The 27,034-nt window shown below is 34.9% G+C and overlaps 2 protein-coding genes and 1 long non-coding RNA gene across 3 annotated transcripts in view; all 3 read left to right on the forward strand.

The window, feature by feature from the left end:
* The window catches only part of LOC132741616 (pre-mRNA-processing factor 40 homolog B-like), a 48,099-nt gene extending 38,865 nt beyond the window's left edge, over positions 1-9,234 (forward strand). Inside the window, exons 19-21 of the mRNA XM_060729828.1 lie at positions 5,487-5,567; positions 7,971-8,147; positions 9,151-9,234. Coding sequence (XP_060585811.1) covers positions 5,487-5,567; positions 7,971-8,147; positions 9,151-9,234 — 342 coding nt within the window. The remainder of the gene's footprint in view (positions 1-5,486; positions 5,568-7,970; positions 8,148-9,150) is intronic.
* A 2,357-nt stretch (positions 9,235-11,591) lies between these two features.
* LOC132741611 (uncharacterized) lies at positions 11,592-19,853 on the forward strand. Its single transcript, XR_009627304.1, has 2 exons — positions 11,592-11,718; positions 18,947-19,853. It is a non-coding gene; the product is annotated as an uncharacterized LOC132741611 (long non-coding RNA).
* Positions 19,854-20,127: 274 nt separating this feature from the next.
* LOC132741617 (zinc finger CCCH domain-containing protein 13-like) lies at positions 20,128-26,707 on the forward strand. The gene is made up of 2 exons (XM_060729829.1): positions 20,128-20,170; positions 25,587-26,707. Exons 1-2 carry the CDS (start codon positions 20,128-20,130, stop codon positions 26,705-26,707), a joined length of 1,164 nt encoding a protein of 387 aa, XP_060585812.1.
* The last annotated feature ends 327 nt before the right edge of the window (positions 26,708-27,034 follow it).

Consider the following 27,034-nt stretch of genomic DNA (forward strand, 5'->3'; position numbering starts at 1 on the left):
AATTCGCTGTAGTTTTGCAATATCACAGTTTGAAATACCATACAGAATCACGTTGCAATAGTCTAAGTGAGAAATAACAAGTGAGAGTACAAGAGTTTCTGTTGCATCTTGTGTGAGGAATTTGCGAATATTTTTTATGCGAAAAAAGCTCAACATAGCTGTTCGACACTTTATCTTGATGTGATGTTTGAAAGTCAGATTTTCGTCCAAATATGCCCCTAAATATCTGATCGTATTTTGTCGTTTGATCTTATCACCACAGATGTTAATTTCATCTTTAGACAGTTTACGCAACTGAGGAGCACTTCCGAAAATTATGTGTTCAGTTTTTGAAGAATTCATTTTTAATTTATTACTGTTTATCCAGTCATTTGCTTGTGTTGCGAACTCTTCTAGTTCCGCAATGGATTCGGCCTCGAGAGCGGGTGTAGGTTTGAAACATTTGCTGGCCGTATGATCGTCGGCGAAGCCGTACACGGAGATGGTAGGGGTAACAATGTCAAATATGGTCCCTGCATACGCGAGGTAGAGCCATGGCCCTAAACAGCTTCCTTGGGGGACACTGCACGTAAGATCACGCGCTGACGACATTATATTGTTCACACTTACGCGACAACTCCTGGGTCGCAGGTACGAGTCCAACCAGTCGAGTGCAACTCCACAGATACCATACTGACGATTGAGAACGTCGAGAAGGATGTCGTGATCGACGGTATCGAACGCTGCACTTAAGTCCAGTGCTATTAACGCAGTTACTTCTTGATTTTCCATGGCAGCAAGAATGTCATTTACAAGACGAAGTAATGCTGATTCACACGAATGATGCTGTCGGTACGCTGATTGGTTCTTGGGAAGGAGATTGTGTTCATTTGCATGTTTGTAAAGATAGAACAATGCTGCCTTTTCAATTAATTTTGACAGAAATGGTAGGTTAAATTGCTCACTGGTCTGTAGTTAGAAAAAATGAGTTCGAGTCCAAGTTTTTTCAACAATGGTCTAACTATTGCCTGTTTCCAATTTGGTGGAAAGTCACCTTGCGACAACGAAAGATTCACTAGTGTGGTAATGATGGGAAGCAGTTCAGTCACAAATGACTTCAACACTTTCGTTGGCAAAACGTCAATTTCGCATGATTTTGTTTGCATGGAATTAATTATTTTTTTCACATCATTTTCACTTAATGTTCCAAATTCCTCGAATTTTGGTACATCTTTTGGCAATGGTTCATAGTTCTTATGATGTTTAAGGTTGTCTCGTATTGTCTCAATTTTGTTCATGAAAAAATCTGCAAATTTATCAGCTAAACTGTTTTCGTTTTCGACGGTTGGCATTGGATTTTCGGACTTTCCGCCGGTGAGATCAGTCACGAAGTTGTAGAGTTTCTTGGAATCTCCCTTGAATGCGAGCACTTTTTGACTAAGTTTGCGTTTCTTTTCAAGATTTAGTTCATAATTGTATTTATTCCTTGCATTTTTGAAGAATTCAAAATCATTTGGATTTTTGTGTTTTCTCCACATGCGCTCAGATTTGCGCAGAATACTCTTTGAGTGTTTTATACTCTCAGTAAACCATGGCTTCGGATTTCGACATATAACTGTTTTTTCAATTTCAGGTGCATGTTTATCGACGATAGCTTTCATTTCGGATTCGAAAAGTTCCACATATTCAGTAATTGATTCACTTTCAATTTTTATATTTGTTATATCACTGGCAAATTCTGAGCGATCAATATCTTTAAAGTTTCTGTATATGATGGATTTGCTGATAATGTTCTCTTTTTTAGCTCACCTGTCACAAAGTGACAGGGTGAGCTTTTGTGATCGCTTTTCGTCCGGCGTCCGTCCGTCCGTCGTCCGTCCGTCCGTCCGTAAACTTTTACTTTAAATGACATCTCCTCATAAACCACTAAGCCAATTTCATCCAAACTTCACAGGAATGTTCCTTTGGTGGTCACCTTTAAAAATTGTTCAAAGAATTTAATTCCATGCAGAACTCTGGTTGCCATGGCAACCGAAAGAAAAAACTTTAAATATCTTCTTTTAAAAAACCATAAGAGCTGGAGCTTAGATATTTGGCATGAAACATCTTCTAGTGAGTGTCTACCAAGTTTGTTCAAATAAAAGCCCTGGGGTCAAAATTGGCCCCGCCACGGGGGGTCATTGATTTTCCCTATATGCATATAGTAAAAACTTAAAAAATCTTCTTTTAAAGAACCCAAAGAGCTAGAGCTAAGATATTTAGCATGAAACATGTTCTAATGGGTGTCTACCAAGTTTGTTCAAATAAAAGCCCTGGGGTCAAAATTCGCCCCGCCCCGGGGGTCATTGATTTTCCCTATATGCATATAGTAAAAACTTAAAAAATCTTCTTTTAAAGAACCCAAAGAGCTAGAGCTAAGATATTTAGCATGAAAAATCTTCTAATGGGTGTCTACCAAGTTTGTTCAAATAAAAGCCCTGGGGTCAAAATTGGCCCCGCCCCGGGGGGTCATTGATTTTGCCTATATGCATATAGTAAAAACTTAAAAAATCTTCTTTTAAAGAACTCAAAGAGCTATGGCTAAGATATTTAGCATAAAACATGTTCTAATAGGTGTCTACCAAGTTTGTTCAATTAAAGGCCCTGGGGTCAAAATTGGCCCCGCCCCAGGGGGTCATTGATTTTCCCTATATGCATATAGTAAAAACTTAAAAAATCTTCTTTTAAAGAACCCAAAGAGCTAGAGCTAAGATATTTAGCATGAAACATGTTCTAATAAGTGTCTACCAAGTTTGTTCAAATAAAAGCCCTGGGGTCAAAATTGGCCCCGCCCCGGGGGTCATTGATTTTCCCTATATGCATATAGTAAAAACTTAAAAAATCTTCTTTTAAAGAACTCAAAGAGCTATGGCTAAGATATTTAGCATCAAACATGTTCTAATGGGTGTCTACCAAGTTTGTTCAAATAAAAGCCTTTGGGTCAAAATTGGCACCGCCCCAGGGGTCATTGATTTTCCTTATATGTGTATAGCAAAAACTTAAAAAATCTTTTTTTAAAGAACTCAAAGAGCTATGGCTAAGATATTGAGCATCAAACATGTTCTAATAGGTGTCTACCAAGTTTGTTCAATTAAAAGCCCTGGGGTCAAAATTGGCCCCGCCCCGGGGGTCATTGATTTTCTTTATATGTGTATAGCAAAAACTTAAAATCTTCTTTGAAAAAACCCAAATAGCTAGAGTTTAGATATTAAGCATGAAACATCTTCTAGTAAGTGTCTACAAAGTTTGTTCAAATAAAAGCCCTGGGGTCAAAACTGGCCTGGCCCAAGGGGTTTCATTGTTTTTAACTATATGTGTATAGTAAAAACTTTAAAAAAATCTTCTTTTAAAAAGCCCAATGAGCTAGAGCTTAGATGTTTAGCATGAAACATCTTCTTATGGGTGTCTACCAAGTTTGTGCAAATAAAAGCCCTTGGGTTAAATTGGCCCTGCAACGTTGGGGGGGGGGGTTGTGGGGGGGGGCCTATATACAGGTGAGCGATCTCAGGGCCATCATGGCCCTCTTGTTCACTTTTGTGACGACTTTCACTACACGATGGTCTGAAAGAAATGGACCAGGTTCACATGAGACTAGCTCAACACCATTTGCGACCTCTGTGATCACAAGATCGAGACTTTGACCGAACACTTGTGTGGGGAAATGTACATGTTGTTCTAATCCCATAGCACACAAACAGTTATTAAATTCTGAAATAGCACCGGTGTCGTCGTGTATATGAAGATTGAAATCCCCCATTGTCAAGAGGTTTTGATATTTTGAAACAATGTCCTCCATAAATTCAAAGAAGTCTTTCACAAATTGCAGAGGAGTAGCTAATGATGGGGGTCTATAAATTCCTACACAATTTATGGTAATGTTTTTGAAAACCAATTGCCATATTCCGTACTCAAAAGTTTGGGTCGCGCCGGATTCCTTTTTCCGCATATTGATGGTACTTTTACATGTCAAAGCAATACCGCCGCCAACACGATTTTTACGGTTTGCAACACTGAGTTTATAACCATTTTGGTTTAAATCTGATGTTTCAAAGTGAGATTGTTTGTCATCTGAATACCACGTTTCCGTCAAAAGCGCAAAGTCAATATTGTCCTCACGAAGCAATTGTCCGACTAGTACATCTTTGTTGACTACTGAATGACAATTTAATGTTAAACATGTCACATTTTCTCTGAAATTACTTAGGTCATTTTGTCGTTTCGGGTATACTAGGTTTGAGATATTCACACCACATTGTTTCTTTTGTGGTTTATTATTTTTGGATGTTTTGGTTCCAGATCTATAACTTCTAAAGTTCAAAATACCCAAACCTTTTAATCTTGCCAATAATTGCTGATCAGGTAAAATCCATTGTCTGGGCATTGATCTATATTTCAATAGCTCTCTTGCACTGTATGTATTGATACTGCCCCCAGGATAATCCATTGTGTACACTGAGAAGGTGTTCACCAGATTATGATGAAATCTTTTGTTACAATCCAATTGTTTTACACACAAATACTCCACAAATGCAATTAGTAATCCAAAACCAAATGCCAGATTCATAATGCTCACATATTCATTTAGTGCTAGAGCAAAAATGAAGTCAATGCATAGTCTAGAAACCACTTAAAATCAAGTTTTTATAGGAGACACAATTCAGCAGCCTTTCACACTTGGCGCTCAACATATTATATTATATTCCTCTATAAAGTGCAGTTATTCAAAATGTTAATACATAATAAGTTAGGTAAAAGTATGAGAAAAGCATTTGAGCCGCCTCACGACAAAACCAACATAGTGTGTTTGCGACCAGCATGGATCCAGACCAGCCTGCACATCCGCGCAGTCTGATCAGGATCCATGCTTTTTGCTTACCAACCCTATAACAAGTACAGAAATTGATAACGAACAGCATGGATCCTGATCAGACTGTGCGGATCCATGCTGTTCGCAAATGCACTATGTTGGTTTTGTCGTGACGCGGCTCATTTCACCCTTAGAAGAAGTTTTTCACCAGTGACATATCTATAAACAGTAGTAAATTAATAAAGAAACATAAGATATTTTTTTATTTTATCTGCTATACTAAAAGTGTGCAGTTTGATAATTATCTTTTGTATGATACATATGTCATTACAAACACCTTATGGCTAAGGGGTCGTCTCTAAGGATTGAGGCATCAGAATTGCAGCCACCATTAATCCCTGCTTGATCATAAGAGGCGACTAGATAGTTTCGAATTATTGGAGTCTGTGCATCTTCGAGTTCTAGCACATGAGGAGGTTTTTGACCATGGTGTTGCTTTAAGTTTGTAACAACTTAGATAAGTCAAAATCAACTTTCCTCTTTCAGCACCATATGACATAAACTAAGTTGGTGCGCTGTAAAACCAAACCGAACTAAACCAAACAAACAAACAAAACAATATATTGTTAGGTATGAAACCTTGTTTTTATGCTGATTTCAGTTGAGGAAATTAGAGACAGCTTTTAAGAACATGTTACAGGAGGCAACCCCAGCCATAGAACAAGATAATAAATGGGAAGATGTAAGTATATTATACAGTGCTCTAGATAAGACTTGGAGTCAACTAGGTATCATTACAAGGCTTTTTAAGCTAACTAGTTGTGGGGTTTTTTCAGTGTGCTGTAATGTGCCATTTGACATTACGGATTGTTGCCTCTGGTGTCATGTAAGGCTATATATATGTAGTCAATAAATCATGTGAGGTACTGTCTGAAATCATTGTATAGAGGTTAAACTTAGGTCTTCCTCCATGATTATTACGCTAAAATGTAGGGATATGACATTTGCAGTGTCTATGTGATATTTTAAAGCCAATAAATATAGAATAAATAATAAATAATCATGCTTTTGCAAATACAAGTATTTAATATTAAATGAGTCAATTTGCATTATCCATTACATGTTGTTTAGAAATTTTTAAGGTATACTTTCTGAGTTTTTTTCACGACCTTACACATTCAGTTTTTAAGTGTTCTTTTTATGCCACCGCAATCTGCGATGCGGTGGCATATAGCGATTCACCTGTGTGTGTGTTTGTGTGTGTGTGTTATATAGATTATATAATGAACTTAAAAAATCTTCTTGTGAAAAACTACTAGTCCAATTTCAACCAAACTTGGCAGGATTGTTCCTTGGGTGAAGGGCTTCCAAAGTTGTTCAAAGAATTTCATTCCATGCAGAAATCTGGTTGCCATGGCAACCAAAAGGAATTATAAGAATAAATTTAAAAATCTTCTTGTAAAGACCCAAAAGGCCTAGAGCTTAGATATTTTGCATAAGGCATTGTCTGGTAGACCTCTAACAAGATTGTTCAAATTATAGCCCTAGGGTCAAAATTGGCCCCGCCCCGGGGGTCATTGATTTTCACTATGTACATATAGTAAAAACTTTAAATATCTTCTTGTAAAAACAAAAAAGGCCTAGAGCTTAGATATTTTGCATAAGGCATCATATGGTAGACCCTTACCAAGATTGTTCAAATTATAGCCCTTGGGTCAAAATCGGCCCCGCCCCAGGGTCATTGATTTTCGCTATATGTACATATAGTAAAAACTTAAAACACCTTCTTGTAAAGACCCAAAAGGTCTAGAGCTTAGATATTGTGCATAAGGCATTGTCTGGTAGACCTCTACCCAGATTGTTCAAATTATAGCCCTGGGGTCAAAATCGGCCCCGCCCCAGGGGTCATTGGTTTTCCTTTGTATATAGTAAAAACTTTAAAAAATTCTTCTAGCAATTGACAAATGCTAGAGGTTAGATATCTTGCATGAAACATTGTGTTGTAAACCTCTAGCAAAATTGTTCAAATTATAGCCCAGGGGTCAAAATTGCCCCCGCCCTGGGGGTCATTGATTTCAATATATACATATAGTAAAAAATAAAAAAATCTTATTGTCTGAAGGTACAAGGCTTAGAGCTTTAATATTTGTTAAATAATATCATCTAAAGGTACTCTACCAAAGTTGTTCAAATTTTGCCTCTTGTGTCCAAATTAGCCCCGCCCCTGGGAGCCATAGGTTTATCTTATATGTATATAGTTAAAACTTAAAAAATCATCTTCTCTAAATTTACAAAGGATAGAGATAAGATATTTTGCATGAAACATTGTGAAGTGAACCTCTAGCAAGATTGTTCAAATTATAGCCCTGGGGTCAAAATTGGTTCCGCCCCGGGGGTCATTGATTTTCATTATGTACATAAAGTGAAAAAAAAAATTTTTGTCTGAAGGTTCAATCATAGAGCTTTGATATTTGATATATAATATCATCTATAGGTCCTCTACCAAAGTTGTTCAAATGTCAAAAATTGGCACTGTTCGGGGGCAGTGATTCTCATTATGTACACATATTAAAAACAGAAAATAAAACAAATGTTTTCTGAATGGGAGAAAGCTATAGCTTAGATATTTGACTTGAAATGTTGTTTGGTGGACCTGTATCAAGATTGTTATTAAACCCTTGGGTCAAAATTATGCCTTGCCCAAGGAAACAGTGACTTACTTTCTTGTCCTTTGATGTACAGCAATGAAATTTTGACCATGTGCACAGTTTTAGTTGTAAAATTGAACTTTGACCTAGATTTTGATGATGTGACCTACTTTCTTGTCCTTTGATGCACAGCTATGAAATTTGAACCATGCGGTGGCATAGCATTTTACTCAAATGCAATCTTGTTTTTATTTATTATTTCTATAAACTGAATTTGAAATGTAACATTTTTATTCATATCAAATGTTGATGACAAATACATTAATAAATTATGGCTGAATAATCTATGGGTTTTTTTTTTGTAGCAAATAGGAGCAAAAACCTTAACATTTACTATATTATTATAATCATAACTTGACACATTTAAATAGCTCTTTTTTTGTCTGTGAAACGAAGAGAGTACAAATATAAAAACTGAGCTGTTTATTAATTTACAGATTAGAACAAGGTTCGAGAATGAGGCAGCATTTGAGGCAATCACGCTGGAGGCAGAACGTATTAGATTGTTTAAGGAGTTCCTAGTGGCCGTAGAGGAAGCATGCATGCACAGGCACCCAAAAAAGAGAAAATCAAAGAAACATAAAAGTAGAAGATCCAGGTCAAGGTCACGTTCAGTAAGTGTCGGTTTTTTAGGTCGACGTTACAATATGTATGGCGAGCTATCTGACTCACTCTGGCTTAGGCATCTGCGCCGTAAATTCTTTTAGTATTTTACAATACAGTTAACTCAGCATATAAGGGTATTCAGGGACTCTACATTTATAACTTTATATTTGGATATTGTTATATCTGAGAGGCAACTAATTTGACAACCGAGGTTCGGAATGGCGGCAACAACGTCAATATAAGCAGTATATCGATATAAGCTGTATTTTTATACGTTGAGTTTACTGTATATTTTTAAGTACTTAAGAGATTTACTTTAAATATATGTCTCTAATCATCATATACAACATATATGACTAATATTTCAAGAATTATTTTTTTGAACTTTAAGTTAACAAAAAAAAAAATCTCTTGGTATACCCATCTTGAAGGCAATGAAAAGGTTTATTAATTTTATAGGGAAAATCCTAACGTGTTAAATGGTACTTTGGTCAGGTTCTACTCTGGTGCCTGTTCGTGCCTGAAATAATCCACAAAGGGGCACCTGAGATCTTCCTCCACCAGTAAGGCTGGAAAGTCGTTTTGTCATATAACATTTACTGTGTTGGTGGATTTTACCTAACCATAAAAAAACCCCAAAGCAAAAAAAAAACATGTTACTTTGAACAAGACAGGTAAAGCCATCTTGAACAGTTGAACAGTTGATTTATTTTAGTATAAATCGTAGCATGTTAAATGTTACTTTGGCCGGTGGTTCTACTCTGGTGCCTGTTTGTGCCTGAAATATTTCACAAAGGGGCACCTGAGGTCTTCCTCCACCAGTAAGGCTGGAAAGTCATATGTCATATAACATTTACTTTGTTGGTGTGATGTAAAATCCAACCAAAAAAAACCCCCAAAAACAAAAAACAAAAACATGTAACTTTGAATAAGACAGGCAAAGCCATCTTGAAGGTAATGAAACAGTTGATTTATTTTAGTATAAATTGTATTATGTTAAATGTTTTTCAGGAGTTACCTGGGGAAACTCATCTCGTATCCAGAAGAGGAGGAAAACAGGTCAAAGGTACCAACTTCTTCCCCCTCACCAGGTAAAACATTATATGTCAAATACATGTATAAGTCAAAACTATTTATAAATTACATTTGAAAAACTATTTATAGAATATACTTTGAATCTTTTATAGAAATACGTCAAAAACTAGTATAGAAAATTTTTTTGACATTTGACCTTAGCCAGTAGAAAATAAGCCCCAAATTCTTTTTTGAAATATAAGAAATTATTATAGAAATATTAATCAAAATTATTTATAAAATATAAAATCAAAAAACTATTTATGGTATATGAAAAAAAATTCCCCGATTCTCTCCCCGCCTGCCCCGGCCAAAAAAATTTGCTCCCCCCGAACTTTTTTTTTTAAAAAAAAGAAAGAAAAGAAAGAAAAAGGGGAAAGAAAGAAAAAAAAGAATTAAGTTTTTAGCTTGATAACTGTGTACGGATGCCGAGTACTTAAAGTATATAAGTGTATCATCATCTGTGCGGCCGAAAGTCCGTCAGTCTCTAGCTGAATAAAGATCGGATCATGCGGGCCGAGCGTGAAAAATCCTCGGGTCCAAATATAATTTCTAAGAGCAAAAAATAACCTGTTTTGATAGTTAAAACGAAATGTGTTAAAGAACTGTAACTATATTGATGTTTGAACCACAAAAGACCAATTTTGGACAAGTCAAATATTCAAATAAACAGCTGTTCATAAACAGCATCGGTAAATTTTGCCGTAAATTACAAATTTGGAAATTTTGTTTTACAATGACTTTTAAAATAGCAGCTGAATAACAATCTAAAAATACTCATAAAATAATTAATCTGATAAAATCAAAATCAACAACAACTAGAATTGTGAATGGTTATGCAGGAAACAGACATTTTTTCGTTTGTCACATATTTAAGCGATGTCGATTTATATAATAAATCACCAAAATTAAGTAAGCCTTGTATTGATAAAATTTGTCCAATAACACTTTAAATATAGTTTATTAATTAAATTTACGTACTGTATTGTTTACATTAGTTTAGAATGAGACATTTGCCATTGTGTGTTAATTGTACAATGGATATTTTCTTAAGGGAGGGGGGTGTGTGGAATCACAGATAAATCAATGGTGGAATTAATCGGGAAGAAACAGCAGAATTGGGAGTCTCAGGATTTTGAAAATCCTAGTGAGGAGCCTGATTTTTTCTACCGTCCACATTTTGTTTTGTTTCTTCATTGAAAGCCACACTAAGAAAAGCCGTCATTTTGACATTCACCCAGGTTGTTATAATATAATACTTGAAATGTCACGGCCTGAAATAATCATCTGAACCAAAAATAAACAAAAGGGTGCCGGTCGTCGTGGCCTAAAAAAATGAATTTCGCTTATAATCTTTATGGTCAGCGTGCTGCTTGATTTTGTATGTAATCTTTATAATATCTAGTCATGGTATGAAAGTGAAAATAAGATAGCTTTTTAATATGATAGGTAAATCTCTGTACTTTCTTTGCCAAATTTTCAATAGCTTAGATGTTATTTTTGCAATGTGATATATAAATAAGATTGTCTTTTTGTGTAGCTTCATTGGTTGATTAATTAATCTACTCATGTAAAAGCACTATTGATCGGCATAGGCATAGTACATCTTTATTCAACTCTTTTATAAAATTAAGATTTCTTATTTCGTATCAATACATGTAGAATTATATATTGTTTTTTTTATTTTGTCCAAACATCAATTGGTTTGAAGTCAATATATGAAAGGTTCAATAATTACAATCAAGATATATTATAATGTTGCTTCTATTCTCAATCTGAATCTATATATCTTACATACACATAATATTAGAACCTATCATATAGAACAAATTACCAAATATTGACCTCCTTGTGTGAAATTCAAGACCGAGAATGGAAAATAAAAATTAAAATCCACCCACCCGCCCCATTTTTTCCCAAAATTTGGATGAGAATCTAGTTATTTATTTTCTATTGCCTATTAGAAATATACAGTCAAAATCTATTTATAGAAATATACAGTCAAAATCTATTTATAGAAATATACAGCCAAAATCTATTTATATAAATTTACAGTCAAACTCTATAGAAATATACAGTCAAAATCTATTTATAGAAATATACAGTCAAAATCTATTTATAGAAATATACAGTCAAAATCTATTTATAGAAATGACTAATTGGATGTCTCTTTCCATTTAAACATGCTCAAAAAATTGAAATTAACTGGAAACCTATTTAAGTTTTAACATCATCCAGTAGTAAATAATTACACTGAACATTGTTTGATCTATTGACATCATATTTATCTTGATGATTGTTGAGACAGACCTGTATGTTGAATATAAACATGCCTTTCTTAATAAGGAAAGTGTACTCTTTTCCTTACTCTAACTCTGTTAGAATTTTTATAGTTCAGAATAAAATTGTTTTATTTGTTTTTCCTGATTGATGTTAGCCGAAGACAAAGATGAGAAGTCCTCAAAGAAACACAAGAAGAAGTCCAAGAAAAAGAAGCATAGAGGGGTAAGATAAACGATAAAGAAAGAGTCAAATTTTTTATCAATCCCCTGTGTACCCTGATCCCCTATGTCTTACAGTGTCAGATATTTAAATGGACTAGAATTTTGTCAGTTATTGTAAGTTAGACACTACGTTGTATATTTAGAGCTGTTCTGGTGTTCACATGCTGGCACATTTTTCTTTAAGTTGATGTATAGTCAAATATTTTTACTTGTATCATTTTATAACTGACAAAATTTTCTTCCAATTTTGAATATTTGACCATTATCATTTTCTTCATCATTTATTTCAAGATACATCAATCTGGCATCTATATTTAAATGATTATCTTTGGCCGAGTTGTTTAGTTTGTTGTCTTTAAATTTCTTGCCCATCATGGCTGTGGGTTCAAATCAATTGGATTCTTCATGTGAGGAAGCTATCCAGCTAGCTTCCAGAGGGTTAGTGGTTCTACTCAGGTGCCTGAAATACATGAAGGGGCACATGAGGTCTTCCTTTACCAGTAAAGATGGATAATCACATTACCAATACTGTGGGACTTTGAAGAAGTATCCAGCTTGTTAATGTGGTTCTCCTTGAGAGCCAGCTTATGCTTGAAGTAATTCACAAAGCGACACCTGAGGTCTTCCTCTACCAGTAAAGCTGGAAAGTCCCCAAATAACCTAAACACTGTAGGTAAGACAACATATTAAAATAAACAAACAAACATCTCCCCTCTAAACTAAGAATTTATGCAAATGTTGTTTTTGGGTGGGAAGGGGGGGGGGATATAGTTTTGCCTGTTTTTTTGTTTGTTATGCTATCTGTCCATTGGTTAAAGAAACAGTGAAAAACTATGGAGTATCAGTGTCTTATGTACTATTTTTATTTTTCACCTATCATTTTTAATCTTTAATAAATTATATATTGACAATTCAGGGATTTTTTTTTTAAACTTTATATACAGTCCACGAATTTAAGAAGCCATGTTCTTTAAGACAAAACCATGAAATTTCATGCCCATGAAATTAAGTGAATTCACAGTATATACATTGTATTATTTATATTTGAAACTTTAATGTACATGCTTTATATGTGACTATTTTTACATGTTATATGTATGATATATTTGTAGTACATATATTTACATACACATATTTAATATACATGTGTATATTTTTATGACTATTGAAAGTATGACATATATGTATATGTATAGTATGTAATTAATTTTGTAATTTGTGTAACACATATATTTACATTCTGATTTATGATACATGACTTAATATATACACCTTAGTGCAGTAACGGTTTAACTCCTATAAAAGTATATAAGGAGTTAACCCATTATTGCACTAAGGTGACAATACAATGACTTATCATAAGTAATATATCTATAAAATAAAATTATAACAGATTTATCATTTATTTATCATTTATTAGCTCACCTGTCACTCAATTGAGCGATTTATGGCCATCATGGCCCTCTTGTTTATATAAAAATTAAATTTATGATGTATATGAATCTAAACAAAAAATTGACATTATGGAAATTGTTGCAATGTTGGTGAATCTGCTTTCTCTGTTGTGCTCTATGGTTTTCTTTACTCTTGAATGTTGTGGAAATTGTGTTGTAATAATTGTAAAAAAAAAATGCAAAAAGATGATTTTAGATAGATATATATATAATAGCTGCACCATGACAAAACCAGCATAATGGGTTTGTGACCAGCATGGAGCCAGACCAGCCTGCGCATCCGCGCAGTCTGATCAGGATCCGTGCTGTTTTGGCAGGCAAGTCTGGATCCATGCTGGTCGCAAACGCATTTTGTTAGTTTTGTCGTGACGCGGCTCATATTTTTTTTCCGAAGCAGTCTTTCTTGGTTTTGATATAGTCTATTTGTGATTATGGCTGTATAAATTACCATTTTGCAATAAATCCTCAGGCACAAACTAGACAATGTGTAGGTTATTTTGTGAAGATGTTATGTTATAATTGTTATAAGAATTGTTAGTAAAGAATTTTGACAACTAGACTCTTTATCATTGGTCAATTAAAGGTAGATAATCGGGGAAAAAAATCAGTCCAGTAACTTATAAAATAAGTTAACATTTTAGCATTTTAACAGATTAGGTCAACCCTGTTTTCAAGTTCAAAATTGATTTAATTTTATGTTTTATGTTTATTTTAAGTTTAACTTTTAACATGATGTGAATCAGTAAAATAGTGGGGGTGTTTACTTTAACATTTTGCATTTCATTGATGAAGATGACCTTTTATGATAGATTTGGGCATATACACATCTTATCGTAGTTGCTCACCCTGAATATTCAAAATGGACTTGTCCAATGTTAATTGTGGAACAGTCCATTATCAATTTAAGGGATGTCAGCCAGAAATGTATAGATCTTGATCAGATTGCACATAAATGTGCAGGCCGGCCTGGGTATATATCCGTACATGTAACAGAGACTTTGCCATTCTTGTATTTTGTGATTCAATTAAACTTAAGCCTTTTGGAGCAGAAGGGTTTTTAGGGGGGGGGGGGGGGTGGTGTCCGTAATAGTATGATTAAGTACAGTCTACTGATAATTTTCTTCTGTAGCTGAAAGGAAAGATTTAAAAGGTTAGAGTTAGCCATTTCCTGAGAGAATATATTTGTGCCGTGCCATGACAAAACCAACATAATGGGTTTGCGACCAGCATGGATCCAGACCAGCCTGCGCATCCGCGCAGTCTGATCAGGATCCATGCTGTTCACTTCACAACCCTATTACAAGTAATGAAACTGATAGCGAACAGCATGGATCCTGATCAGACTGCGCGGATGTGCAAACTGGTCTGGATCCATGCTGGTCGCAAATGCATTGCATTTGCTTTGTCATGGCACGGCTCATTTAAGTTTTTGTTCAGAATCATGGAACATTCAAAAAAGGTCACTGTGTTACAAACAGCAAAATACATGCACTTGTTTGTCAGCGCTTACAAAACATACAGATTGAAAATATTTTATGCTTGTCCAAGTTGAAAATATATGGGAGACAAGAAAAAAATAAACTGATTACCATTCAACAATGAATGTTAAGCAAGATAATCCTCATTCTTGCCCCTTGTGAACTAATGGTTGCCTTTACGTATCCTGCATCAGATTTGCAGTGACTGTTTAACCCTCTGTGATCGAAAGAGGGGACTAAATGGGTACGAATTACTGGAGTCTATGCATCTCTTAGCTCCAGCAGGTGAGGTGGTTTTGACCTATGTAACCCAAATCAGCTTTCAAATTCATGTTTCGTGCTCTATGTTGGTGTGCCATAAAATGAAACAAAAATAAAAACCAAATCCTCATTCTTGCTGGCCCAACAACACTACAGGTGCAGATCTCCCTATTATAAGACTGAGAGTTCATTTGACCTTTACACTGTCAATGTCACTTGAAATCCAATCATAACCATAGAGCTACAAGGATTAGAATTGTTTTTCCTCATTATTGATTTTCCTCATAGTTGTTATTATACCCCCACCACAAAATGTGGGGGGGGGCTATAATGGATTCGCTTTGTCGCGTCGGTCCGTCCGTCCGTCCGTCTCCATTTTCGTGTCCGCTCTATAACTCCTATACCACTTGAAGGATTTTCTTCAAACTTGGCTCAAATGTTCACCTCAGCAAGGGGATGTGCAGAACCCATGTTGCCCATGTGTCAGCTCAAGGTCAAGGTCACAATTGAAGGTCAAATATCAAACACAATCATATATTAGACAGTATGTCGTGTCCGCTCTGTAGGTCCTACAATAATTGAAAGATTTTCTTCAAACTTGGCTAAAATGTTCACCTCAACAAGGGGATGTGCAGAACTCATGTTGCCCATGTGTCATTTTAAGGTCAAGGCCACAATTGAAGGTCAAATATCAAACAATCAAATATTACACAATATGTCATGTCCGCTCTGTAAGTCCTACACTAATTGAAAGATTTTCTTCAAACTTGGCTCAAATGTTCATTTCAACAATGGGATGTGCAGAACCCATGTTGCTCATGTGTCAGCTCAAGGTCAAGGTCACAATTGAAGGTCAAATATTAAACAAATCAATATTACACAGTATGTTTTCGTGTCCCCTCTGTAAGTCCTACACTTATGGAAAGATTTTCTTCAAACTTGGCTCAAATGTTCACCTCAACAAGGTTATGTGCAGAACCCATGTCACTCTTTTGCCGGCTTCAGGTCAAGGTCACACTTGAAGGTCAAAAAATTGACTTAGAAAATGTTCTTTAATTTTAACATATATCTGAATATTTCTGAATCTAGGAAAGGTATTTGCTTGAAACTTAAAATAAGTGTCACAATTAAGATATGCTTATCAAGTCACATAACTCTGTATTGCATTTTAACAAAGTTATGCCCCTTTTTAATCTTCAAATTTACATACAATCACATATTAAACAATATGTTGTGTCCGCTCTATAAATCCTATACTAATGGAAGAATTTTCTTCAAACTTTTCTCAAATGTTCACCTAAACAAGGTTATGTGCAGAATCTATGTCACCTTTGTGCCAGACTAAAGTCAAGGTCAGACTTGAAGGTCAAAAATTGACTTAGAAAAATGTTCTTAGATTAAAACATGTTCTTGAATATTTCGGAAACTAGCATAGGTATTATGCTTGAAAACGTAAAAGATATATGAGGTGTCACAATTACAATATGCAGGTCAAGTTTCATAACTCTGTATTGGATTTTGACAAAAGTTATGCCCCCTTTTTAAGTCTTTTAAATTTACATACAATCAATACTAGACAATATGTTGTGTCCGCTCTATAAATTCTATACTAATGGAAGGATTTTCTTCAAAACTTTACTCAAATGTTCACTCCAATTGGGCGATGTGCAGAACCCATCTTACCCTTGTGCCAGCTGAAGGTCAAGGCCACACTTGAAGGTCAAAAATTGACTTATAAAAAGATTAGTATATTGGGAAAATGAAAGGTTATTTGTAACTGTTTCGAACATGATTTGATAATAGATTTTTTTACTATTACCTGTACAATTAGTCTTTTTTTCACCAGAGATAATTTCTTTTTATGTATTTGTGCCACATAAGTTATTCCCTTAACCACCTTTCCAAGTTGTCTTTTGTCAAGGACATTGGTGGGGGTATGAATCGCATTCAGCGATAGTTCTAGTTTCTTATACTTGTAATTCCTCATAATTGATTTTCTTCATAACTGTTTTTCCTCATTATTGTTACTCCTCATAATTGATTTTCCTCATAATTGTTTTTCCCTGATAATTGATTTCCCTCATAATTGATTTTCTCATAATTGATATTCCTCATAATTGTTATTCCTTATATGACAACAGTATTAGATTACTCTTTGAAAATATTTTATGCTGTGTTTTTTTTTCCTATTGAACTGGCAACTGAACAAACAATTCAGCAAAGTTGATATAGTATAAATTGAATACAATTTGATTAATTACAGATATATTTGGATGATTATGAATAGACTTAGCACAAAAAAAACAGGTAACTTTGGGCAAAAAATATTTGATTGGTTGGGCAAAGGTTTTTTTCTGAGGGAAATTTAAATATTTTTTCACTTTGATGTTGTTTAGTTTCTGTGTATATTTTCCTTGGTTACAGTTTATTTGCTTTCAATGCATCAGTGTTAAAAAGAGAGCTAGGTTTTAATGTAATGCACAATTATGGAAATTTGGTTATCAAGATTTTATAAAAAAAAAAGAAAGAAATATTAACTTGTTCTAGTGAAGTGATACAAATATTTTTCGATATATGTGCACAATGTTAGTTTATAAAGTTGTTTTGGTTTTTTTTCAAAATTGAATCTTTGACCAGATTTCATAAAAATGGGAGTAATGTATTAACCTCAAAACAAAGTAATGATTTGACCTAGTTTTACTGATAGGCCATTTTTGAAACTTGATAATTATATGTTGTTTCAACAAGATAATTTTTTTGTTGACAAAGTTTTACTATATATATCTAGTGGGTATCCTGAGTTATGTAAGCAAAGGATTTTGACAATTTTACTTAATGACATAATTTTTGGCTTTAAAGTTTTGGTCATCAAATCCAAAAAAATAATGTTGTTACAATTTCAGTCCTGAAAAAGAAAGATCATTACTTATCAGTTATAGTTTGGTTTAAACATATTTATTTGTGCTCGATTGCGAAATAAGTTATTGCAACTCATATTACTCACTTTCGAGTGCTCTACCTAGAACCACAGGAACTTGAAATTCTATCAATATTAATGATAATATCCAAAATATACCCCCTATACAGTATAAGTAAACAGTGTTTATTTATACTGTATAGGGGGTATATTTTGGATATTATCATTAATATTGATAGAATTTTAAGTTCCTGTGCTAGAACCAACCAGTACTGGTATCATGTGCAAAAACATGGTCGTGACCTGATTAGGACTCCAACCCATGATTCCTGGGGTGAGAGGCAGACACCTTAACCACTAGGTCACCACTCCTCTATCTGTTATTGATTGTTATTGATCAACTCAGGGAAACTGAATTAAGGTTGTATATCTCTCGGAAACGTTAAGATATAATACTGTCGTATACATTATTTGTTTATGTCATCGTATGATATCATTAAATCATTTTCTATTTCTAAAAAATGTATTTTTGGAGGAAACTTCAGCTGTATTTTTCTCTTGAATAATGTTACAATGCAAGCCCTTCTCTTTTTGACAATTTTAAAGTGTAAAAGTGCATGCTAAATAGTTGAAATTGTTGGTAAACCAACCCCAGTTTATGATCTGGAGGAATTTTGTTTTTAAAGTTGCCTTGTGCTGAGGGGTTGCCTTTAAGGGTTGAGGCATCAGAATTTCACTGTTATAATCCCTGTGTGATTGCAAGAAACGACCAAATAAGTTCAAATCACTGGAGTCTGTGCATCTCGTAGCTCAAACAGGTGAGGTGATTTGACCCCTGGTGCTGCTTCAAGCTTGTAACACTGGAGGTTAGCCAAAATCATCTTACCAGTTTTGGCGCCATTTTGACATAAAGTGTGTTGCTGCGCCCTAAAACCAAACCAAACAAAACAAAAACAAAATAGTCTTAAAAGACACAAACCATTGTATTTTGAAATCTTTACTTTATGCCATCCCTGTGTTAAATGTCTATCATTATTCTGCTGTATTCATGTTGAACTACCACAAACTCACTCAAGGAGAGTATTTGTAATATTAAAGTATTTTTCACTATATTTTCAGGGTGGTTATTCTTCGGGGAGTGACATGAGCGAAGGAGAATTAGAGAAACAAAGACGATTATTACTACAGCAGCTGGAGGCCCATTCTTGAATAAAATGATATTCGTTGGCAACACCATACACGCATACATTACAGTTTAATATTACATGCTTGAAATGAGTTTTAACAATCATTTAACCATCGATTAACTTACTTAGAAGTGCATATTGAAAATTTATAATACAGATAATTTACATACTGTATGGGTCAGGATTTGGTAACAAAACTTTCAAAATGCTCGGAATAATGTATGAATATTGGATGTTGGATAAAAAACATTACCATGGATACAAGTTTTCAAGCTTTTGCCAGAAGTTTAGGTTTCTTTTATATTCCTGAAAACACTTCTTTTTCTTAATAAAACCAATGAAAATAATGTAACAAGATATGATGAACCCAAATCATGTTTAGTCTCCATCTTGCCTGAGGATAGTCAGCAATGAAAAATGGTATCAAATATATATACATGTAAAAAATAAATTATCAACCCCGAGGTTAGCCAAAATCATCTTTCCTATTTAGGAGCCATTATGACTGAAGTTGTGTTGGTGCATCGTAACACCAAACCAAAGAAAAACATGGGTTATATACATGTATGTGTAATTAAATTGTTGAGAGTTATATGAGGTCAGAAGACATAATTTTAAGATAATCATAAAAGTTGATCTGTCTTACAGAATCCTTTTGAAACTTCTGACTTGTTTTTGCTATATTTAAACTAAAAAATAGTTTTTTTGAAAATTATTTGTGAATGGTAAATTTGTGTTCATGGTGAATAAATTGTTGTGGATGTCACAGTTGCTTTGATGTATAAGTTGTAATTTGTCTGAGGCTGGAAACAATGAATAAATTTGGGAACAAAATAAAACAGTGTTTGTATTTTTATCTTCCCTTGGGTGTGATATAAGGCATTATAATCAGGGACTATCCTTTGGTGTGACATTAGGGATTATTGATAGGTGTGACATCAGGGGACACCCTTGGATGTGACATCGAGGATAAGCCATGGGTGTGACATCCAGGATTATCCATGGGTGTCATATCAAGGATTATCCATGGGTGTCATATCAAGGATTATCCATGGGTGTGGCATCAGATACTATCCATGGGTAGGACATAGGGACTATCTATGGGTGTGACATATGGGAACACCCTCTGATGTGACAGAGGGACTATCTAAAAAGAGTAAGAGAATGATCTGAACATCTGCACACAAGTTATTTGTCTAGACCTACATCAAATGGAAAATTAATCTCGAAAAAATTATTTCCTGTCCTGTTATGTCAAAAAACCTAAGTGGAGTCCCTGTAATGTTAGGTGAAAGGTTTGTGTTACAAGATTAAAGTATATAGTCAAGGTACAGTCTCTGTTATTAAACCAATTAACATGTTAAAATGTTCTGATGTTATAAAGTTACAATATAATGTTAGATTGCTTCAAGTAACAGTGTTAAAATGACATGTTAAAAGTTGACATTTGAGCCACATTATGACAAAACCAACGTAATGTGTTTGCGACCAGCATGGATTCAGACCAGCCTGCGCATACGAGCAAACTGATCAGGATCCATGCTGTTCACTATCAGTTTCTCTACTTGTAATAGGGTTTGTAAGTGGACAGCATGGATCCTGATCAGACTGCGCGGATGCGCAGGTTGGTCTGGATCCATGCTGGTCGCAAATCCACTACCATGGTTTTAACATGACGCGGCTCATTTATTTACAAAACATTTCTGAACAATTTGAAAGTTATCAATTCAGCCCTCTTGTTATAATGTAAAAATTTCATCATTCTATATTGTAACAGTTATCAAAACAGTACCCTGCTAAATTAAGGTTAAAGCTGTCTTCAAAATGAACACTTTGTAATGGTGTTACAGCTGCCTTCAAACAGGTCACTTTGTAATAGTATAATAGCTGCCTTCAAACCAGTTACTTTGTAATAGTATAATAGCTGCCTTCAAACCAGTTACTTTGTTATAGTGCAACAGCTTCCTTCAATCCAGTCATTTTGTAAAAGTGTTACAGCTGCCTTCAAATCAGTCACTTTGTAATATTTTTACAGCTGCCTTAAAACCAATTACTGTGTAATAGTGTTGCAGCTGCCTTCAAACCAATTACTTTGTAATAGGGTTACAGCTGCCTTCAAACCAATTTCTTTGTAATAGTGTTACAGCTACCTTCACCAGTTTCTTTGTAATAGTGTTACAGCTGCTTTCAAACCAGTCATTTTGTAATAGGATTACAGCTGCCTTCAAACCAGTCACTTTGTAATAGTGTTACAGCTGCCTTCAAACCAGTCACTTTTTAAAATGTTACAGATGCCTTCAAACCAGTCACTTTGTAATAGTGTTACAGCTGCCTTCAAACCGGTCACTTTGTAATAGTGTTACAAGTCACTTTGTAATAGTGTTACAGCTGCCTTCAAACCAGTCACTTTGTTATAATATTATAGCAGCCTTCAAACCAGTCATTTTGTAATAGTGTTACAGCTGCCTTCAAACCAGTCACTTTGTAATAGTATAATAGCTGCCTTCAACCAGTTACTTTGTTATAGTGTAACAGCTTCCTTCAATCCAGTTCATTTTGTACATAGTGTTACAGCTTCCTTCAATCCAGTCACTTTGTAATAGTGTTACAGCTGCCTTCAAACCAGTCCACTTTGTAATTAGTGTTACAGTTTAGCCTTTAAAAACCAGATCACTTTTGTAAAAGTGTTACAGATGCCTTTCCCAAAGGCAGTCAACTTTGTAATAGTGTTAACAGCTGCCTTCAAACCAGTCACTTTGTAATAGTGTTACAGCTGCCTTTAAACCAGTCACTTTGTAATAGGGTTACAGCTTCCGCTTCAAACCCAGTTACTTTTGTAATCAGAGAAGTTACAAGCTGCCTTCAAAAAGTCCACTTTGTTTATAGTGTTTACAGCAACCCCTTCAAAACCAGTCCACTTTGTAAATAGGGTTACAGCCTGCCTTTCAAAACGCCAGTTCCACTTTGTTAATAGTGTACAGCTGCCCATTCAAACAGCTGCCTGCCAGTCAAACCAGTCCAAACCTTTCAAGCCAATTTATAAAAGTGTTACAGCTGCCCCTTCAAACCAGTCACTTTGTTAGTGAAGTGCCTTTTTACAGCTTTACAGCTGCCTTCAAACCAAGTCTTTGTATAGTTTTGCTTAAGTTCACTTTGTTATAGCTGCCTTCGTTGTTATTAAAACCAAACCAGTCACTTTGTTTGCTTCAAAATTCAGTTCACTTTGCTAATTAGTGTTACAGCTGCCTTTAAAACCAGTTACTTGAATTTGCTTAAAATTTTAACAGCTGCCTTTCAAACCAGTCTATTAGTTTTACCAGCTTTAATAGTCACTTTGTGTTAACAGCTGCCTTTAAACCATTGAAATCAAACCAGTTTTGTTATAGTGTTACAGCTGCCATCAAACCTTCAAACTGCCAGTTACTTTGTTATAGTGTTACAAGCTGCCTTCAAACCAGTCACTTTGTAATAGTTGTTACAGCTGCCTTCAAAACCAGTCATTTTGTTATAGTGTTACAGCTGCCTTTCAACCAGTTCACAGTCCACTTGTAATAGTGTGTTATAGTGCCTTTAAACGCAGTTTACTGTTTGTAAAAGTGTTATAGCTGCCTATTAAACCAGTAACTTTGTAATAGTGTTTGCCAGTTGCCTACAAACCTAGTACTTTGTAATTAGTTAAACAGCTGCCTTCAAATCAGTCAGCTTTGTTATAGTGTTACAGCTGCCTTCAAACCAGCTCACTTTGTAATAGTGTTACAGCTGCCTTCAAACCAGTCCACTTTGTAATATAGTGTTACAGCTGCCTTCAAAACCAGTCACTTTGTAATAGTGTTAACAGCTGCCTCAACCAGTTTACTTTGTTATAGTAGTGTTAAGCTGCCTTCAAACCAGTCACTTTGTAATAGTGTTTACAGCTGCCTTTAAAACCAGTTATCTTTTGTTATAGTGTTGCAGCTGCCTTCAAACCAGTCACTTTGTTATAGTATTACTGCAGCCTTCAAACCAGTTACTTTGTTATAGTGTTGCAGCTGCCTTCAAACCAGTCACTTTGTTATAGTATTACTGCAGCCTTCAAAAACCAGTACTTTTTTTTTGGGGGTTATAGTGTTTGCCACTGCCTTCAAACCAGTTACTTTGTTATAGTGTTGCAGCTGCCCTCAAACCAGTTACCTTGTTATAGTGTACTGTATAGTGTTGCAGCTGCCTTCAAACCATTGATTTTATAAAAGTGTTACAGCTGCCTTCAAAACAGTCTCTGTAATTACTGGCCATTTGAAGCTGTGGCTTCATTTAGTGTGGCGTGCTGCCTAAATGTCATTATGAACATTTAGTAGTGTTCAACAATTTTATTTCGGAAATGACAGTGTGTAAATATAACGGTACGCCGTTAAAAATGGAGGTAATTTATTCATTAACTTTAATTGTAAAATACATGATATTCAGGGACAGTGCATTATATTGTATAAATCAGCAGTAAAATGTTTATTTCTCTCATTTTGCAGCTGTTTTCAGAAATATAAATTTCTTGTTAATGATACAAGAATGTAAGGAAAGTCATAAAGTAACAGTTTCGGCTATTTCGATTTTTTCGGAAACATGAAACATGTTATTTAAACTTGTGCAGTTTCCAAATTAGAAAACACAAAGTGCATATATTTCTCATTTTAATTACTATCCGTCTTTCATTTGCAATTATGCTTTCCGCCTTGATGTCATTCTAATGTCCCTGATGATCTTTTACCAAACAAAGAAAGGAAATTCACATGTTTTACAAGCAGGCCCTTTTCATTGGAAAAACCTTCATGGGAAAATTTTGGGATTTGTGTCATTGAAATTATCTAATTGTGGGGGATATTGTGAAATTTACTAATATGGAAAAAATGAACCTAGTGTCTAATCTAGGAGATTGCTAACGCAACACCAAATTTATCATGGCCATTGTCTGATCGATTGAGATTTTAACACATGAAATACAGGCTATACTCCGGTTTTTAAACCAGATCATTTTGTATGTAGTCCAATATATCATCTGTTACGGGCTTGTTAAACACTATTATAGTTTATGATGGTTAAGCCTGACATCAAAAGGAAGGATACTGCTCATAAACACAAAGTGATATATATTAAATCTAAATTAACTAATTATTTTGAGTAAACTTTGACTTTTGTGAGCTGTTTTTTTATTATTTGTTATTTTTAGATTATTGACCTGCTAAATTCTTGACAACTTATCATTCAACCTTTTGTTGTCTAGCTGTTAAGTTTTTAAAAAAATCTTTTAATTTCATGCTCAATCATTATTTAAAAAAAAATCTCAAACTGTGTAAATATTAATTTAAAATAAAATACAAACTTCCGTCCATTATTGCTTATCAGTTATCTGCCATACTGGTTTAGTAAAGTTCAAAAATATTTTGTTGCAAACTTGACTGTCAATTAGCCAATCAGATTTTAATTTAGCGCACTGTGATAAAGGTTCACTGTCCTTTCATTTTATATTTCTTTCCTACAGGTAGAAGTATAACCTGTCACTAACATAAAATTCCTAATGGAACAAAAAACAGCCAAAGATCCCAGGTTTTGGGTTTTGATCCCAGAATATGAACCTACCCCATTACCACCGTGCAGCAAGCTCCTAGCAGCAAATCAGTAAATATTTGGTGTAAAATTTAAGTGAAATAAAGGAATCTTAAAAAAATCCCGGAAAGTCAAACAGTAGAACCAGATGCTGGAAAGGCATTCCGTCTAATGTTGAACAAGCTAGAGCTTTTGCTAAGAAAAACTTTCCAAAATATATCTCCCACAAGTGGCCAACCCAAAGAATCTTTCAAAAAATGCCAAAAAATACCATTGAAGAACATACAAAAAGGAAATATGGAATCTTCCTGCAAACCAAATAATAGACAAGGGAATTTCAAAAACCCAGGAAATTTAAAAGTACCTTGCGCAAGTTCCCCAACTCCAAAGTTAACCGTCCCCTCAAATTGTGGGGTCAGGTCATGGCATAGTTTTTCAAATCAGGGTCAAGGTCAACCAGTTTAGTATATCGAATCAGCAGATGCGGTAGTAAATATGTATGAGTAGAATAAAAAAGATGAGACATTTTTATGGGAGCATGATAGATCAAAACAGGCTGGTAGTTTTACACGAAAGGAAAGCTCTTGATTGAAATTGATCGTTACAGAGGTCCGGCAAGTAGTTTTCTGTTAGAGATCAAGGTTATGACGATATGAATAAAAAAGAGTGAACCATTTAAAAAGTGACTTTGATAGGTACTACTACGGCAGTGAGACACAGAGAAGGAAATAAGCGGGAAGTTACACAGAGCTGATAAAGGGGGTGATTTTGCTTTCAAACCAATCTCAACTGCAAAGTCAAAAATTTAAGTGCACAAATTGAGCTACAAAAGCTCAAGTGATTCAAGACCACATTATGATGATTATCAAACAGGTGGTTGACAGATCACATAGACCTGTAAAATGATGATAATTTTCGTGGATTCATAACTAACAGCCAAGCCGATGATGGTAATGAGCTATGAGAGGTAGTCATGGTGTGACCCTAACCAACAGACTGCCGTGAGAAATATTTTCAAAGAGAACCGTTAAGGGCAGAAGAAGAAAAAGGTTTTGGAGCAGAGAGAGGAAACGAGTATGACCCCGAGAGATGGCACTATAGTGGTTGTGATCCTAATGATGATAAACCTCCTGATTCCAGTAGAATGTCAAGGTCGCATGACGATAAGTGGGATAACAAGAAGTCTCAAAATGAAAATGTTCCGTATGTTGACGAGTACGATGCTTATAATAAGGACAGTAAGAACAGAACGGCAAGACGAGATGAGAGGGATTATAGCAGGAGATGGCAGGAATCTCTAGAGAGATACGGAAGTGGAAGCGTAGAAGCACATGACGGGTATTCACAGTCTCCGAAGGTTTTCGATTACGGTCATACTACTCGATCTAGTGATAGAGACATTGACACGTATCAAACAAGCAGGCATGGAGATGAGAATGAAAGAAGAACTGACGACAGATTTGAAAAATTTAGCAGAGACGCTAGAGAAAGAGAAACCGACAGAAGAAGAGATGTTGGATACAGAGAGAGAGAAAGTGAGAGAACTGGTTACTATGGAGACAGGGTGCAGCCAAATTACAAGGAAGGGGAAAGAGATAAGTTCTATGACAATTACTATCACCGTGAAAGAGATGAGAGATTCGACTCTAGGAGCGAAGAATATGATCACTATGGTGATGATATGGCAAATATGGAGGAGTTTCCAGAGATGGTAGAACATGGTGACAACAAGTCACAAGATGGCGGAATGCTGTACGAGGACTTCTTGTTTGGAGCCGAGGATGACATCGAAGATATTGCTGATTACAGACGGAGTGGAGACGGTACGGGATATAGAAGTAGAGAAGTTGATAGCGAAAACAGTAGAAAAAGAGATGATAGGTCAAGATCCAGTGAAAAAAAGAACTATGAAAGTAGGTCAAGGGATAAACGTTATGATTCATACAGAAGTAGGGGATCTGATAATAAAGGTAAAGAAGCTTTGCAAGGAAATCATGAAATACAGAGCAGGGAAAGATCGAAGCAAGGAAATCGGGACATACAGAGGAGAGATAGATATGATGATATAAATGATGCACCTGGAATAAGGAAAGCTGAAAGGAAACTTTACCTATAACAGATGATAGAAAGCACAAGGTATAGATCTCATATTTTAAGATGATATTTTGTAAAACATTAGGTTAAATTTTAAGAACTTACTTAAGTTAAGAAATTACTAACATTAAGAACTTAGTTAAGAAATTTAGGAAGTAAAGGAGGTTTTGTAAGTTACGAACTTAAGGAAGTTAACGAATTAGTTTATTAAGCCAAATGAAGAATATTATCTTAAAATATTTTATTTATTTATTTTTTACATATTTTTTTTTTTTTTTTTTTTTTTTTTGAGGCCTTAAATGGTAACGCCGTTTATTTTCGGAACACAGATAAATACATACTACAAACA

The sequence above is a fragment of the Ruditapes philippinarum genome, unplaced genomic scaffold, assembly GCF_026571515.1.
Source record: "Ruditapes philippinarum isolate M1 unplaced genomic scaffold, ASM2657151v2 ctg1359_1_1_1_1, whole genome shotgun sequence".
In the NCBI taxonomy this organism is placed as follows: domain Eukaryota; kingdom Metazoa; phylum Mollusca; class Bivalvia; order Venerida; family Veneridae; genus Ruditapes; species Ruditapes philippinarum.